This window comes from Sphaerodactylus townsendi, linkage group LG04 (assembly GCF_021028975.2).
Source record: "Sphaerodactylus townsendi isolate TG3544 linkage group LG04, MPM_Stown_v2.3, whole genome shotgun sequence".
NCBI lineage: Eukaryota > Metazoa > Chordata > Lepidosauria > Squamata > Sphaerodactylidae > Sphaerodactylus > Sphaerodactylus townsendi.
The window spans coordinates 22,209,063-22,227,259 of NC_059428.1; the positions used below are offsets into that span (position 1 = coordinate 22,209,063).

Below are 18,197 nucleotides of genomic sequence, written 5' to 3' on the forward strand. Positions count from 1 at the left end.
AGCTTGGCAAATCACAAGATGTGTCATTCTGATGTTTGCTGAACTTAGATATTTGTAGCTCTGCCATTGGTTATCCGACCAGCTCTGGTGCTGTTTCTCTTAACTTCAGTTTAGCAAATTTGGAAGAAATGGAGTGTAGATTGTGTACTTGACCAAGTTACTCTGTTCCCTCTGTCTTCACAGTTCCGGAAAACATCAGCGGTGACTTAGAATCTGCCATGGCTGTTGAATTGAACCCTTGGGTGGAATATGAATTCAGAGTTGTAGCCTCTAACAGAATTGGAACTGGAGATCCAAGTGCACCATCTAGAGTGATTAGGACCAAGGAGGCAGGTAGGAACCTTGATTATTTATATGTGTTATTTATGATTGACCTTTTTTCACTGAGAAGGATTCACATAATAAATCAATACAAATCTCAATACATAAATCTCAAAAATACAATACATTATCTCAAATAATCAATTTAATCTTTGTCGTGGGGACAGGGCTTGTGTGCTTTGATGACATTGAGAGCTATGATGGAGATATACTACCAGAAGGATCTCCCAAGCCAGACAAATCTCAATCAGAAACCAGACTAAGAGTGTCCACCAACCCATATGGTGATACAAATGAAAAATAATTCCATACTGCATCAGTCGTCACACAGGTTAACAAGGGCCACACCACATGCTGGGGTCCCTGGGCATGTATCAACGAGCTACAAGTGGACCAACCAACCCTAAGAAAGAATTATGGTGCGCAAGTATAGTGCATGCCATCGTGTGCTGAAGATAACTGGCATCCAATGGCAACCCTTTGAGTCTAATCCATGCGGAACAATTTAAATCAGTAACTCAGTACTACTTCTGCCTCCAAACACCTCAACAGGATGGCATGATGTTCTGTATCAAGGGATGCAGGTGAATCTGGTAGGTGCAACAAAGGAGCATGGCCTTTGTCTATGTTCAGATGGAGGTCATCAGCTAAAGCCCCAGTGGCCATTCCCTCCCAAAACCCAGTCTAAAACAAGGCTGAAAAAGGTCCATAGCAGAGGAGTTATCCAAGAAGACCTGGAGTTGGTCTGCCCCCATGAGGAAGTTGGCAGCTGTAATGCCAGCATAGTTTGTACAGGGAATCTGGAGGAGCAAACCTTTCCTGGCTCCTTTCTTGGGTGCACCTACTAGATTAGCACTTACGGACTTGTTGGAAAACCAGTTCTCTCATTGTTGGCTTCTAATATGTTGTTGCTCAACAAATTTATATTGGATTTTAACAGTTGGTTTCACTCAATTAGCATTGCTGTGCATCCTAGACAATGAGGCACCTGGTTAATTAATATTCAGTACGATTCTTGCAGTCTTGCTTGTTACATAGAAATAGGAACTAGGCCTTGTATAATATTCATTTATCACATTGTTAATCCACCCTTTCTTCAGAATGCTCAGAGCAGCATGCATTTCCCTCTTCTATTTTATCCGTACAAGAAGCCTGTGAATTAGCTGGCAATTAGTGGAAGACATGTTATCCTTGGAGGGATCTTAAGGCAACATCATGATGTCACCAGTGATGCAGTGACATCAATTCAGGGTGACCCAGAAGTCATGTCATTGAGAAAGTTTGGGGATGGCACAGAGTCGTGGAAAACATAGTAAACAGATCACACAGCAAGTGAAGACATTTTGAAAATGTTTCAAACAAAAGGATCATTTTAAAAGGAAATTCATTTAGAACATTTTGAGGCTGGAAATATAATGTTTTCAGAATGTAAGGGAGGAAAACTATGCAGAACTCTGTGGAGAAAATGTTTTATTTCCTGCCTCAAAACATTTTAAAAGGTTTGTGCAGAAAGGACCACAGACAGAGGTGTTTTGCCATTGCCTTCCTCTGCATAATGACCCTGATATTCCTTGGGGCTGCTGTCCCATTCAAGTAGTAACCAGGGCCAAGCTTGCTGAGCCTCTGAGATCTGACAAGATCAGCCTAGCCTGGGCCTTCCAGGTCAGGGTGAACAAATTCATAGTGGAGGTAAAATCAAGCCACAGATGTCCACGTTTGCTGAGTATATTCTTAGCCATTATACCACACCCACTCTTGAGCAGAATCTTTCACCCTGGCCCATGTCAAGTTTTTGCAACTGTTTGCAGATGTCCTATAACTGGGTCAGAACTCTTTGGCATTAAGCCAGAGCTGTAGTTGGGAAAAAATTGCATCTGGAAGTGACAAAGATCACCATTCTTTGTCTTCCTGCTTCAGCAGCCTGCTGCCTACTTTGCTCCATTACAGTCTTATGGGGAAAAAAGGAAAACGACATCAAAAATACATGAGCGCTTTTGCTGAAAAGCATGTTTGGGAAAGCTTTTTACCACCCACTTTCTGATTTAGAGAGTTTCCCTGCACTGCATGGGCTCATTGTTTAAGATAAACAGTCTGGGTTGCACAAATCAAAAAGGACAAGGACACAGAGCAGGAAGCGGATCTCAGCTGGGAGAGAGCATCCCAGCGCCTCTGTTCTTGAGACCTCTGAACACATAGCCTGCTTTTAAAAATGTATCTTCTGTGTTTTAACGGGACGCATACGTTCGAGGCAGTGAAAGAGTCATTTTCACACCAGCTGGCTTTTAAAACTTTTATGACGCAAGTTGCTCTAATTTTGTGTGGGCACCTCCCTTCCCTTGTTAACTTGTTCAGCAGACAGAACATTTTGACATTATGTTTCTGTCTTCATAATAAAAATATGTGCCCTGGCATCTGCTTTTTTCTTATACCAGGGAGGTTGCTAGGCTGGGATTCACCTTGCTCTCACTAGTGAAAACAGCTGTTTTGTTTCAGTCTGATGTCCAAAGCCTTATCAGTATTTTTTAGTAGCAACACTTTTCACCACCTAAAAATGTACACTCCGTGTGTTCTGCCACATGATTATATTTATTTTTATTTACTTCATTTATCCCCCACCTTTCTCCCCAATGGAGAGACCCAAAGTGGCTTATATCATAGAATCATGTAGAGGTGGAAGAGACCACATAAGACATCAAGTCCAATTCCCTGCCAGGCAGAAATATACAAATCACTCCTGACAGATAGCCATCCAACAAATCACTCCTGACAGATAGCCATCTGTTTAAAAACTTCCAAAAAAGGAGACTACACCACACTGCAAGGGAGTATATTCTACTGTCAGAAAGTTCTTCCTAAAATTTAGGTGGAATCTCTTTTCCTGTACCTTGAATCATTACTCCTTGTCCCAGTCTCTGGAGCAGCAGAAAACAAGCTTGCTCCATCTTCAACATGACATCCCTTCAAATGTTTAAATATGGCTATCATGTAACCCTTTAACCTTCTCTTCTCTTGACTAAACATACCTAGCTCCCTAAGCCATTCCCCACAATGCATGGAATCCAGACCTTTTACCATTTTTGGTTGCCCTCCTCTGGACCTGTTCTAATTCCTTCTTGAACTGTGGTGCCCAAAACTGGACAAAGTATTCCAGGTGAGGTCTGACAAATGCAAGAGAGTAATGACCTAGATTTATGGTTATATTTTTTTTAAAAAATGAATGGGAATCTCTATTTTGATGTTATGATTCTCTAATATTCAAATAATCGGACCAAGTTGAAAACCCTGAGATCAAACTTACTGAAGTTTGGTTAGCCTGAGGAGAAATTTTTTGTTTTCTATTGAATTGAAAGCCAGTGTGCTAGAACTTTGAATTGTTAAAATGACCATGTCATCTTTTTGGTTCTGAAACAGTCTGCTATAGTTTCATATTCATTATTAAGCTGAAAGTTCTATGTTAGAATATGTGTGAATCAGAGAATTTGAATGTCTATATTTTCTAAATATTTTGAAAATTTGAATATTATAAGAGATTGATGAAACAACCTTTGTGTGTGTTCATAAATGTGATAGTCTTGATGCAGAGTGGTTTTGTTGACTAACTTGCCTTAATAATGGCAAAATAACAACAATAAAAGAACATGACAAAAGAAGCATTCCTCCCATTAGGCAAAGTGGGCAGTTGCCCTGGGCGCAGCCCTGTGGGGGGCGCAGGTTTGTTTGTGGGATTTTTTGTATTTTCAGTGTTTTTCCATTTTTGGCCTGCAGAGGGCGCAGTTTTTAGGCTAGCAGCACCAAAATTTCAGGGATGTTTCGGGAGACTCTCCTGATGCTATCACCCAGGTTTGGTGAGGTTTGGTTCAGGGAGTCCAAAGTTATGGACTCCCAAAGGGGGTGCCCCAGCCCCCATTGTTTCCAATGGGAGCTAATAGGAGATGAGGCTGCACCTTTGAGGGTCGATAACTTTGGACCCCCTGAACCAAACTTCACCAAACCTGGGAGGTATCATCAGGAGAATCTTTTACTGATATAACCCAGGTTTTGTGAAGTTTGGTCCAGGGGGTCCAAAGCTATGGACTCGCAAAAGCGTTGCCCCATCATCCATTGTTTCCAATGGGAGCTAACAGAAGATGGGGGCTACACCTTTGAGGGTCCATAACTTTGGACCCCCTGAACCAAACTTCACCAAACCTGGGTGGTATCATTAGGGGAGTCTCCTAAAGATACCCTGAAAGTTTGGTGCTGCTAGCTTAACAATTGCACCCCTTCCAGCAGGCACCTCCCAAATTTCCCCAGATTTCCCTTTTAAATCCCCCCGCCTTTGACATGGATTTAAAAGGGAGAATCTGAGGTCCCCAGGTTAAACATTGCAAGTGATGCTGTTTCAGGGTGGGGGAGAATCAACCCCAAAATAGCATCACTTCCAATGTTGTTTAAACTGGGAACCCCAGATTCTCCCTTTAATTAAGGTGGATTTAAAAGGAGAATCTGGGCTCCCTAGTTTAAACACCATTGAAAATTATGCTGTTTGGAGTTGGATTCCAGCATCACTTGTTTAAACTAGGGAGCCCAGATTCTCCTTTGAAACATTGAAAGTGATGCTGTTTCCCCCAATTGGGGGTACTGGATACAACACCATAAAATGTTTTCATAGCAGTAATAAAACATTTTGAAAGCATTTTGAAAATGTTTTCCAAAAAATTATTTCTGCTGTGTGGCATGGCTTATTGCTGTGCTCAGATTTGTGAATTGGGGCATGTTCTATAATGTGATGGTGACTTTGAAACAACCTGGTGTAAAAAAATCATTGCTTGGTCACAGTGGGGGAGGGTGGCTGCCCATGGGGGGCGCCAAACTCCAGTTTGTCTAGATATGCCACTGGGCGTAGCTACAAGGGAGGGTGCGCGTTGCATTGGGCACGTGCCTGGGGGGGCATCAAACTCAGGTTTTGCCCAGGGCTACAGTTTGCCTAGTTACTGCATGACAAGGCATAAACACACATAGAAAAACAATGATCAGCCATGGATGATATTGAGAAAAGACCTCAGGTTAGGAATAAACCACAAACAGTTAAAACGAAGAAGAGTTTGGATTTATACCCCATCTTTTTCTCCTGTTAGGAGACTCAAAGGAGCTTACAAACTCCTTTCCCTCTCTCTCCCCACAGCAGACACCTTGTGACGAAAGTGGCGCTGAGAGAATTCTGAATGAACTGTGACTAGTGCAAAGTCATCCAGCAGTAATGTAGGAATAGGGAAACAAATCCAGTTCACCAGATAAGAGTCTGCAAATCATGTGGAAAAGTGAGGAATCAAACCCAGTTCTCCTGATTAGAGTCTATGGCTCTAAACCGCTACACCATGCTGGCTGTCATTATGAAACCCCATAGTTAAAAATCCACAGAAAAAGAAATATAATTTGACCTGTCACCTGAAGGAAAGTACACAAGGGACACCACTAAAAAAAGTTCTGTCTCCACTCTCCTTTGCAGGCAGGAGCATGAAGAGCAGGACTTGACTGTCAGGCTGTTGACGTATCAATATAACATTACATTATGACAATCTGTCTACTAGACATATGTCTTTCCTCTTATATCTTTATTTTATTTTTAATTTTTAAAAAAGTTATTTGATTTCTACTCCATGCCTTTCCAGGAAAAGCTGAGAACAACTTAGGTGTTGTTTTTAAAAAGCTAGAAATTCAGATGACCTAATCGTTATATTTATTCTTTTGTAAATGTATTTACTTACTAGATTTGTACTCTGCCTTCTGGAAAAATGGTATGTCAAGTACTGATTTAAAAACCAATCCAGTGCTCTTGGGTGCCATGGAATGGGTGGTTGTGAGGGGTTGAAGCAAACCTTGTATGGAAAAAACTGCCACAGGGGTGCTTTGTTGCCACTGGTAATGCTTTGTAATGCTAATTCAAGCTATGTGGAGAATCCTGTCAGTGTAGAAGCCCCACTGTGAAGTTCAGAAGTAACATAACAGGGAGCTAGGGATGTTTAGTCTGGAGAAGCGAAGGTTAAGGGGGGACATGATAGCTATGTTTAAATATTTGAAGGGATGTCATGTCGAAGAGGGAGCAAGCTTGTTTTCTTCTGCCTCTGAGACTAGGACACAGAGCAATGGATTCAAGGTGCAGGAAAAGAGTTTCTACCTAAACATTAGGAAGAACTTTCTGAATATCTGGGCTGTTCAACAGTGGAATTCACTTCCTCAGAGAGTGGTGGAGTCTCCTTCTTTGGAGGTTTTTAAGCACAGGCTGGATGATCATATGTCAAAAGTGCTTTGATTGTGTGTTCCTGCATAGCAGGGGGTTGGACGTGGTGACTTCCAACCAGAGGTGGGATCCAACCAGTTCTAGAGAAGTGGTTACTAATTTTTTCTGAGTGCCGAGAAGGGATTACTAAAGCAACCTCCCTGCCCAATAGGGACTGGAGGTGCGTGTGTGCGGTGGCGCCACTGTTTGAATCCCACCACCATCGGAACCTGTTATTAAAATTTTTGGATCCCACCACTGCTTCCAACTCTATGTTTCTATGATTCTATAATCTGATACCCAAAGGGGTGGGAAGTCTTCCCCTTTCAGAGTGGGGAATTAGGAGGAGCAAATTCTTGGCTTAGCAAAAAAACTGGGCAACATGAGGCCTTAATTGCCTATGTATATGAGAGTCAGCTTTCACAAGAAACTCATGGGAAAGCAAATAAAGTTTAACAATTTTTGTTGAGGGATAATAGGGGTATACAAGCCCACCATAAAAGTAGCAGAACATACACATGGGATATAGACAGTTTTGAGGAGGTAGGTCTGGAATAGAAAAGGAACATATGGGGAAGGGCAATAAGAATGATAGTCACCTGATCTTGGGTCAGAATGATCCAATGAACAGAACTGAGTGACCTGCGTTTAGCTCTGGAGGAACAGCTCTGTGGGACAGTATCACAGAAACAGAGAGATCTGGAGACTGAACACTGACTAGTGGGACAGTGGGCTTCTGTGATGGAATAATACTGTAAAACCTAGCAGTATCACACCTACATGGTAAAAAGGGTCTTTGATCAAATGGTCTTTGATCCGCCAGATGGGGAAACCAAAAGGCCATGGAAATGTACCCAGGACAGGAAGATGCCCAAATAAGGCACTTCAAAGGTTTTTGAAACTTCCTGGCGAGGGGGAAAGTTTTCTTGGAGAGTAAGGGAACAAAGCCTAGGTGACTCTATCATGGGCTAAGCTAAGAGAAGCACCTCTTGGCTGGAGGTCCCAAGAGATCCACAAGAATGCATTCAGCTGAGAAATTTCTCTAAACGCATTTATGTTTTATTTCTTTGTTTTGAACTTTTACAATAAATCTTTGAGAAATCAGCTGGTCTGGAGTCATTAGGAGGGAAAAGAACCAGAGGCTGAGGTGAGATAAGAGTGGCTCTCCCAAGCTTAAGCTCAGCATCAGTCAACATAGCTTCTTATAGGGAAAAACAGACCCTCAGGGTTAGGCAAAGTGATCCTTAATCTCACTAGACAAAGAGATTTCCTGCCTTTCCTGGGAAGGACAAGAGACAGACATCAACCTTAATGGTTGGGTTGTCAGTCTAGTGGTTTGAGACATCATCCTGAGGAAGAAATTAGCTGATGAAATTACTGCTGTAAAACAATGACAATGCAAATAAGGTGGTTGGTAAAGGTATTAGAGTAAGAAACATTAGTTAGTACAACACTGGGCAAGTAAGTACATTAACACAAGCATTGTCTTCACCAGGGTGTATGGTCCAGGGGTGGAGATGGGACCTCTCTGCAGGCCAAGGTGTTAGACTTAGGGTTGGACTTCATGGCCCTTGGTTTTTTTTCCAATTCTATGATTCTATATGATTGCCATTTCATCTGATAGGAGCAACATGTGATTATCCCAGCTTTGGAATAGACAGGACAGAATGTGTTCTCTCCTTATGCACAGTCAAACGTAAAGCCTACAAAGGGCTAATTTGAAAACTATCTGGCTTATAATGGAAAAAAGCAGAAGAAATATCAATGACGGAAAAAAGCCTCAAAGACCTCTTGATGAGTCAGATAATTTAGCCACTAGGGAAAATGTAGGATATACTAGACTGAATTTCACTCTCTCCCTGTGTGGGTCGGGAGGAGTGGAGTTCTGTTGGAGTTCGAAGTTTTTGAACCATTCCTTTAACACACAGTTTGACTGGCAGCACTTAGCAGGTACCCCAGTTATAATTACATGCTATGAAAAACCTTACCTGCTGATTTCTGTAGATCAAACCACTGTTGAAAACACACTAGAGAGCAAACTGGTGATTCTAAATCCTACAGATGCCCTTCTTCTTCTTTTAATCTGAATCTGTAGTAGGTACAAGGGGGAAGTGAAAGGATTTCCTTCCTTCAGAAAGCCATAAACTGCATTCACAAAAGAATTGTAATGGCTTTTTTATATAGATCACAGGAGTGCAACCAGTATGGTGTAGTGCTTAAGAGCACCAGGACTCTGATCTGGTGAATCGTGTTTGATTCCCCACTCCTCCACATGCAGCTTGCTGAGTGACCATGGGCCAGTTCACAGCTTGCCCAGAACTCTCTCAGCCCACACAGAGGCAGGCAATGGCAAACCACCTCCAAATGTCTCTTTCCTTGAAATCCCTATGGGGTGCCAGAAGTCAGCTGCAACTTGACAACACTTTACACACAAGCACATACACACATAACAGTTAATGTATTCTATCCTGATAGAAAGTGCAGTCAAGTCACAGATGAATTATGGCAGCCCCCCATGAGGCTATCAAGGCAAGAGACAAACAGAAGTGCATACCTTCTTGACTTTCTTGGTGGCAATCAGCAGTCATCAGCTGTCTTACCGAGTGGGGCAGGACAGGCACAGCCCTAGCCAGGCTGCAATCAAGGAGGAGGGCTGTGCAATCAAGGAGGAAAGCTGAAGAACCAGTCCCAGGCCAGCAGGGCTGGACAGACAGCCTTCCAGCCACTGGCAGATTGGAGCAGGGAGTTCCCATGAGGAAGGAATCTCCTGAGAGGGATAAAAGGGTATCAGGGAAAGAGGGAGGAAGTTGATGTGGTTCTTGGGCTCAAGTTTGTGGGAGTACTGTTAACTGCCTGATAGAAGTAAAAAGCTTTGAACAGAAGCCAGAGTCATGTCTTCTTTATCCAGAGGGGTAGTCGAGTCCCTGTGGGGTCAAGGTGACGTACCTTGCAGCGGTAGCCGGCAGAGGGTGCTCACACTGGTTCCTTTAGGAAACCTGTATACCCAAATTGTAAACAACACTGACCCTAAGCACATAGGTCTGAGGGCTAAACCGTTAGATCAAATGGGGCAGTGATCCACTGAGTAAGGCCTCCTCCAACTCCCTCCAACTGGCATCTTCAGAGGTGTATCACAGAGAAAAGTGTACTTCTCTCTGTGATACACCTCTGACGATGCCAGCCACAGATGCAGGCATAACTTTAGGAACAAGATCTACCAGACCACGCCCACACAGCCCGGAAGGCCCACAACAACCAGTTGAGTCCCGCCATGAAAGCCCTCGACAGCTCCAACCAGGTTTGATTCTGCTTAGCTGGCAATCCTGCAGGCTTTAACAACATAATTCCTTTAGACGTAAATGAGCGTTTTGGAACACAGCATCTTATAATCTATATAAACATCAATAAATCGAGTCAGGGCACTTGTTGGAATCTATTGGAGCAAGCGGCGAATTTGTCCAGTTTGTGATTCATCATGTCTCTGACAGCCTGATTAACCATTTCTGAAGATTCATTTAAAAAAATGCTTGTCAATCATCTAAGATCCTTTTTCTCTCTTTAAGGAGACTTCTGCTCGCGTGTACATGTTTCTGTTAGTTATGAAGATGCATAATTACATTTTTCTGTGGAGCACAGGAAATGTCTTTATACTGAGCCAAACCATTCCCAAGGTGTCTGTTGTGGGGAGCAGGGGAGGAGTTTGTAAGCCGCTCTGAGACTCCTTGAAAGAGAAAAAAGAGGGGTATAAATCCCAAGTCTTCTTCTTCTTGTCGCCTTAAAACAAATTTTATAGGTTCACCAGTTGGAAAAGAGCCAGGAATATGAATTTAAACATGCCAGACATTCCACAGAAGCAGCTGGGCAATTGAAGCCTTGGGGCATGGCATCAATTACATTATCTATTCATGGGGAAGTAAGAGCTGAAATTGAGTAGAATCAGAGTTTACCCTGCTAATCATGCATGCACACTGGATTCCATGAGCTAATAAGCTGGTGACATTTATCCATTGCAGCATGTGCTCAGGAATTAAGGAGGGTGAGAAGAAGTCCTGATTCCAAATTAGATCTTCTTTCAATCTGCTAAGGAATAAACCGGTGAATAATGAGCTGTTTCAGACCAGCTTGTTTTATTCCTGATCTGGATAAAGAACGTTAGTTCTTTATGGTAGTTAACTTGCATCACCTTTAAATTAATCAGCTATTCCAAAGAGAACTGAATCAGGAGGATTCTGGTACAAACCATTTTCCAACCCCATAAACAATAACAACAACAACAACAACAACCGAAACCTAAACCCTGAACTGTTTTTACAATTAAATCTAAGCTAGAAAAAAGTTTCAGATGACCAATTCAGATAGCATTTAATTAAAACTGGCCATGAGATGGATTGACTCTATAAAGGAAGCCATGGACTCAGTTTGCAAGATCTAAGCAAGACTATTAATAATAGGACCTTCTGGAGTGCATTGATTCATAGGGTTGCCATGAGTTGGAAGTGACCGCACTTAAGACACACACAAAGGCCAACCTGGAATAGGATTCAGAGAGTGCTGTTCAATCTTGCCAATAGAAATTAGGGTTGGAGATTCGGACAGTCCAAATCCGAATTTTTACCGAATCTGCACGGATTCGGATGGATTCGGACGAGCAGGGGCCGAATCTGAGCTGTCCGAATCCTAACAGATCCGAATCCATGGGATTCGGATTACCAGCCGAATTGCGTTTTTATTTTTTGGTGTTTTTTTTCACATTTCGGCCTGCAGGGGAGACATTTTTAAACATATCGTCACCAAATTTTCAGGGTATCATCAGGAGACTGTCCTGATGATACCCTCCAAGTTTGGTGCATTTTGGTTTAGGGGGGCCAAAGTTATGGACCCCCAAAAGTGGTGTCCCTATCCCCCATTCTTTCCAATGGGAACTAAGGAGATGAGGGCTACCCTTTTGAGGGTCCATAACTTTGGCCCCCCTGAACCAAACTGCACCAAACTTGGAGGGTATCATCAGGACAGTCTCCTGATGATACCCTGAAAATTTGGTACCGATACATCTACAAATGCACCCCCTGCAGGCACCCCCAGAAATTTGCACAAGATTCTTTGTTCTGCAGTGACTTAGCTGCATTGCTGTCAATGAGGAATTTCTGAGGGGGCTGTGGAGTGCACATTTTTCATGGTAAACCCACAAAGCTTTCAGGGCATCTTCAGGAGAGTCTCTGGATGACACCATCCAGGTTTGGGGAACTTTACTTCAGGGGGAAGTGGGAGATGGGCCCTACCCTTTTTGGGTCCCATAGAATTAAACCCCTGAAGCAAAATGCCCCAACCCTGGATGGTGTCATCCAGAGACTCTCCTGAAGATACCCTGAAAGTTTTGTGACCATACCTTCAGAAATGTGCACCTCACAGCCCTCTACCAGAAATTCCCCATTGACAGCAATACAGCTAAGTCACTGCAGAAAAAAGAATCTTGGGCAAATTTCTGAGGGGGCCTGCAGGGGACGATTTTGAGATGTATTGGCACCAAATTATCAGGGTATCATCAGGTGACTGTCCTGATGTTGCCCACCAAGTTTGGTGCAGTTTGGTTCAGGTATGGACCCTCAAAAGGGGTGCAACTATCCCCCATTGTTTCCAATGGGAGCTGATAGGGGATGGGGGCTACACCTTTGAGAGTCCATAACTTTGGCTCCCCTGAACCAAACTGCACCAAACTTTGGGGGTATCATCAGGACAGTCTCCTGATGTTACCCTGAAAGTTTGGTGTCACTAGCTTTAAAATGCTGGTTTGCGTGTTTCACTGCTCACTCCCTCCAGCAGGCTTTATGTGCAGGAGCGGTGAAACATGAAAACCGGAATTTTTAAAGCTAGTGGCACCAAATTTCAGGGTATCATCAGGAGACTGTCCTGATGACACCCCCACGCTTGGTGCAGTTTGGTTTAGGGGGGCCAAAGTTATGGACCCTCAAAGGGGGGCCTCTATCCCCCATTGTTTCCAATGAGAGCTAAGGAGATGGTGGCTACCATTTTGAGGGTCCATAACTTTGGCCCCCCTAAACCAAACTGCACCAAGCGTGGGGGTGTCATCAGGATAGTCTCCTGATGATACCCTGATATTTTGGTGCTGACATGTCTAAAAATGTGCCCCTGCAGGCACCCCCAAAAATTTGCCCAAGGTTCTTTTTTCTGCAGTGACTTCTGCATTGCTGTCAATGTGGAATTTCTGGTGGAGGGCTGTGGGGTGCACATTTATCAAGGTACAGTCACAAAATGTTCAGGGTATCTTCAGGAGAGTCTTTGGATGACACCATCCAGGTTTGAGGAACTTTGCTTATGGGGGCAATGGGAGATGGACCCTACCCATAACATTGAACCCCTTGAAGCAACGGGTCACCAAACCTGGATGGTGTTATGAAGAGACTCTCCTGAAGACACCCTGAAAGTTTTGTGGGTTTACCATGAGAAATGTGCACTCCACAGCCCTCCCACAGAAATTTCCCACTGGCTGCAATGGAGACGACCAGCCACGACAGAGCACAGAATCTGGGGAAATTTCTTTAATTGACTGTGAGGGGTGCAGTTTTAGAGCTACTGTCACCAAAATTTTGGGGTATCATAAATGTACTGTCCCTATGATACTCCCCAAGTTTGGTGAAGTTTGGTTCAGGGGTCCAACGTTATGGACCTTCAAAAGTGTAGCCCCCATCTCCTGTTAGCTTCCATTGGAAACAATGGGGGAAGGGGCACCCCTTTTGAGGGTCAATAACTTTGCCCCCCCTGAACCAAACTGCACCACACTTGGGGAGAATCATCAGGACAGTCTCCAGATGATATCCTGAAATTTTGGTGCCGCTAGCTTCAAAATTGCGTCCCCTGCAGGCCAAAACGTGTAAAAACACCCAAAATTCAAAAAAATAATAAAACGGACCCGAATTTTTCGGATTTACCCGAATTTTCGGGTATATCCGAATTGGCTATGATTCGGATTCGGGCATACAAATCATTTTATGCCCCAAAATACCCAAATCCGAATTTTACCGAATTTTTTTAGTATTGACCAACCCTAATAGAAATGTCTGTAGAGGCACCAGCAGCTGCACTGTATATTTGGTGCCTCTACCTTGAGAAACAGCCCTCTCCAGAGCACCGGAAAGATTCACCATAAGGTAACACGTAGCCATTCTCTTTTAAAGTTCGTTCGTTCGTTCGTTCGTTCGTTCGTTCATTAGTTGGTGAGAAAAGATGGTGCAGCTATTTTTAACTAGAGGCACTAAATTTGCAACAAGCTGTTGGCGCTTCTCCTTACAAGCATGTCCAAGTTTGATGAAAATTAGGTCCAGGTTTGGTGAATATTGGGTCAGGGGGTTCAATTTTATGAGAGCCAAAAAATTTCTCCTCTTTTTTTCAATAGTGGGGGCACTCTTTTTGAGGGCCCATAAAATTTCAGATATGTAAGAAAAGTCCAAATTGGTATGAGAATCCAGCTTTTTTGAAATGTCTGAACTTTTTTGGGGTCTAATCTGAAAAATATCGAAAAATTTGGTGCACACCCTTAGCCATCTCTGCCTCCGGTGACAGCCATTTTGTGGTTGTCTCCATAGCTTATGGCAGCCATTTTTATGGTTTCACCCACCACCCAATTTCAGAATTCCAAAGTAAGGGAACCATGCTCTAAGAAGATCTACTGGTAATGTTCTAGGTTTTCTCTGCCCCTCCACATTGTCTTCACAACAATCCTGTCAGGTAGTATAAGCTGACCGAGAATGACTGGCCCAAAGTCCTAGCCAGCAATCCCAGGGCCTAGCTAGCAATCTATCCACACCACTGTGTTGCCTCTCACAGTATACTTGCAAAGTACTGAAATGGTTACATCAGTGAAAATAAGTGTCACCCATGACATAACATTTCTATACCAAACTGTTCAGTTTGTCAGAAGTACCAAATGCTGGTATAGAGCTCCATCAACTGGCTACAGTTAATGGCAGCTCCACACTGTACATAGCATACATGATCACTGTGGTGATGTCTCCATGAAAATCGTCCCTTTTGTACTCCATGGAGACACAAGTGTAAACCCTCATGTGCCCTCATCAGGGATCTTTTGTTGTGCCAAGGTTCCCAGATGCATTTAAGTGAGAATTTAAGGATGTACGTGCGTGGGTGTATGAGGTCCATGAATCAAGAAATACCAGTGCACCAAAATCAAGGAGCAGGGCCAGCATGCATTTTGTTTTGTGTTTATGCAGTTTTTAACATCTGTACAGGGCTAACCTGGGGCAGAGCATTTTTGGCCCTGGCCCCAGCCTCGTTGAATGCCCTGTCAAATGAGACTCAGGTCCTGCAGGACTTGGGGTAGTTCCACAGGGCTTGTAAGACTGAGCTGTTCCACCAGGCATATGTTGAAGCAGCAGCGGTTTTACCATCCCTCTTTCCCCATCTTTTTCCTTCCCTACCTTTCTGTATCAGCTGTTGGGATTTTGTTGTTTGAAATTTTGTATTTTCTCCATCACCAGGATTATATTTTAAGCAGGGACTTGTTAGATCTTTGGATGTTGTTATTATCCTTAGTGGGGGGGGGGGGGAAGGGAGTTGATGGAAGTCACCCTGAGCCTGCAAGGGGAAGTGCAGCCTACAAATGTTACAAATATTAATAATCATAATTGCAGGATTGCATGGCCAGTTTATAGAGAAAATCAAGGACAAGGTGGACAATGAAAAGAAATGGCTGTGGTTAACAACTGGAACTCTGAAAAAGGAAACTGAATCATTAATTTTAGCTGCTCAAGAGCAGGCAATTAGGACAAATACAATCAAGGCAAGAATCGAAAAATCCTCAGATGATGCAAAGTGAAGTCCGTGCAAGGAATCCAATGAAACTTATTGAGCTGCCGCAAAAAGACTCCCAGACTGAGTACAGAGGCACAACTCAGTGGCCAAGATGATCCACTGGAATTACAACGTTAGGACAGCTAAAAACTGGTGAGAACATTGTCCAGAGAAAGTCACAGAAAATGAGAAGATCAAGATCTTGTGAGACTTTCGGATCCAAATGTACAAAGTTTGGCCCGTAATACACTGGACGTCACAGTGATCAAGGACGAGAAAGTGATAATCATCAACATAGCAATACCTGGTGACAGCAGGTTCGATGAAAAAGAACCTGAGGAGCTCACTAGATAACACAATTTGAAAATCGAGATTCAGTGACTAGCTGAGGTTGTCCCAGTGGTAATTGGCACCCTGGGGGCCATTCCAAAAACACTAGGGTGGTACTTGAAACATCTTGAAATGGACAAAATCAACATCTGTCAGATGCAGACGGCAACCTTGCTGGGATCCGCACAAATACTATTCCAATACATTACAACTTCCTAAGCCTCTAGTGAGGCTCGAATTGTAATGGAAGACCAACAACCAGCTAAAGAACTGGCAGCTGTGATATTAAACAGTAATGATAATAACATGCATGCATCAAAAATTCCAGTTCTTCTTTCACAACGGAGAGTTGCATTAAAAGGAATTTATTATTTTGGAAGACAGTGGAAATACTTCTTTATGCGAGTGATGAAAAGGCAAAACTTTTAAAAGGGGAATTAGACAAATTCATGGAGGTCACAACTATCAGCGGCTACTAGCCTTGATGACCAAAGGGAACTCCAACATTCAGCGATACTAAACCTCTGAATACCATTTGTCAGCCAGCAACCTCAGAGGCCTCAACCTCTATGCCAGTGATGGCGAACCCATGGCACAGGTGCCAGAGGTGGCACTCGGAGCCCTCTCTGTGGGCACGCACACACAGAGTTCATCATGTGGGGGGTGATTCCCCCCCCCCAAACATAGACATCTAGGCTGGCCTGAGCCACTGAGCACGACGTGCGAGCATCGCGGTGAGTAGGGAGGACTCAGCTGGCAGGCCTGGTGCCTGTACTCTGGGTGGCTGCTGCCCCGGGGTGGAAGGGGGCACAGAGGAGACAGAGATGCTAGAGAGGCACAGAGCAGTGTGCACGTGACTTGCTGGAGGCTAGAGCAGGCTGGCCCCTACTCGAGCGGGTGGGGCAGAGGACCTCAGCATTCAGGTTAAATTGTTGGGTTGGCACTTTGCGATAAATAAGTGGGGTTTGGGTTGCAGTTTGGGCACTCGGTCTCAAAAAGGTTCACCATCACTGCTCTATGCCCTTTTGTATATGTATACCTCCAGAGTATATGATTGTGAGGCAGGATGTTAGACTAGACCAGGGGTCGGGAACACGCAGCTCGCGAGCCGCATGCGGCTCTTCCGCCGCTGTTCTGTGGCTCCATGAGCCGAGCCACTGGCCCCATCCTTGCCCGCCCTGCAGGCAGCAGGGCGGGCGCATCCATCGCCTGTAGCCGGCTAGACAGTGCCGCAGGCTTTGCCTCCCGCCCGCCCCGCTGGTTGCGGGGCGGGTGCTCTCCCAGCGGCCGGCCAGGCCTAGCCACCGGCCACATCTTTGCCCGCTCTGCAGGCAGCAGGGCGGGCGCATCCGTCGCCCACGGCCGGCTAGGCCGCACCGTGGGCTTTGCCTCCCGCCCTGCCCCTGCAGGCGGGGGGGGTGAGTGGGCGGGGGGGCAAGCGAGCAAGTGGGTGGGGAGCGAGTGGGTGGGGGGGTGAGCCAAATGGCTCTTTGAGGGGAAAAGGTTCCCAACCCCTGGACTAGACAGACCACTGGTCTGATCCAGCAAGGCTCTACTTTAAGGAGAATAAATTTGTGATCTCTTAAATATGTACCTTTTTAAAAAAACCTCATCAGTGGTGACAGAAGTGGGAAATAGGGGCGATAGACTACTTAATTCAGTGGTTCTCAACCTTCCTAATGCCGCGACCCTTTAATACAGTTCCTCATGTTGTGGTGACCCCCAACCCTAACATTTATCCATTTTACAGATGGAGAACACTGATGCAGAGAGTCTTTGGCGACCCCTGTGAAAGGGTCATTCAACCCCCAAAGGGGTCCTGACCCTCAGGTTGAGAACCGCTGATTTAATTAGTACATTTAAAATCCCACATGGCAAAATGTTTGCCAAACTGAACAGGAATGAATGCCTGTGCTGTGGATGCCTTATGAAACTATAGTTTATCTGTTTTTCCTTGTATGTGTCTGTTGCTTTGGAAGATTGGACACATTTTCACATATAATTCTAAAAGATGAGATGTGAAATGTGTTCCTCGGAGGGTGAGAACTCGAAGACTGCCCTTTCATACTATGAAAAGGTTTTCACTTAACATTTGTTTCACTGCTTCAGATGTGTCTACAAAAAAAAACTTTTTAAGGAAAGAGCAGAAAATGACAACAGTGAAATTAGAGAATAGACTGAATCATTTCTGCACTTTAGTCCAAGCAATAGAAGGCTTTGTCAAGTTGTTGACAAACCTATTTTCTACCCTGAGATCAAACCTCATAAAGAAAAGAAGCTTTAAAATATATATCACTTAACCTTACACAATACACCGGGAGACACACACACACACACACCAATACATCTTGCATTCCTTAGGCTGTTAGAAGCATCGGAAAAAATCAGGGGATATATATGAAGGAATTTCTGTGATTTTGAATGTTTTCTGACTTATGGTTGCCAATATAAACATCTCTCT

At 44.1% G+C, this 18,197-nt stretch overlaps 1 protein-coding gene across 1 annotated transcript in view; it reads left to right on the plus strand.

Annotated features, from left to right (window-relative positions):
• The window catches only part of CNTN5 (contactin 5), a 934,675-nt gene that overhangs the window by 870,859 nt on the left and 45,619 nt on the right, over positions 1–18,197 (plus strand). The window contains exon 18 of the mRNA XM_048492765.1: positions 184–333. Coding sequence (XP_048348722.1) covers positions 184–333 — 150 coding nt within the window. The remainder of the gene's footprint in view (positions 1–183; positions 334–18,197) is intronic.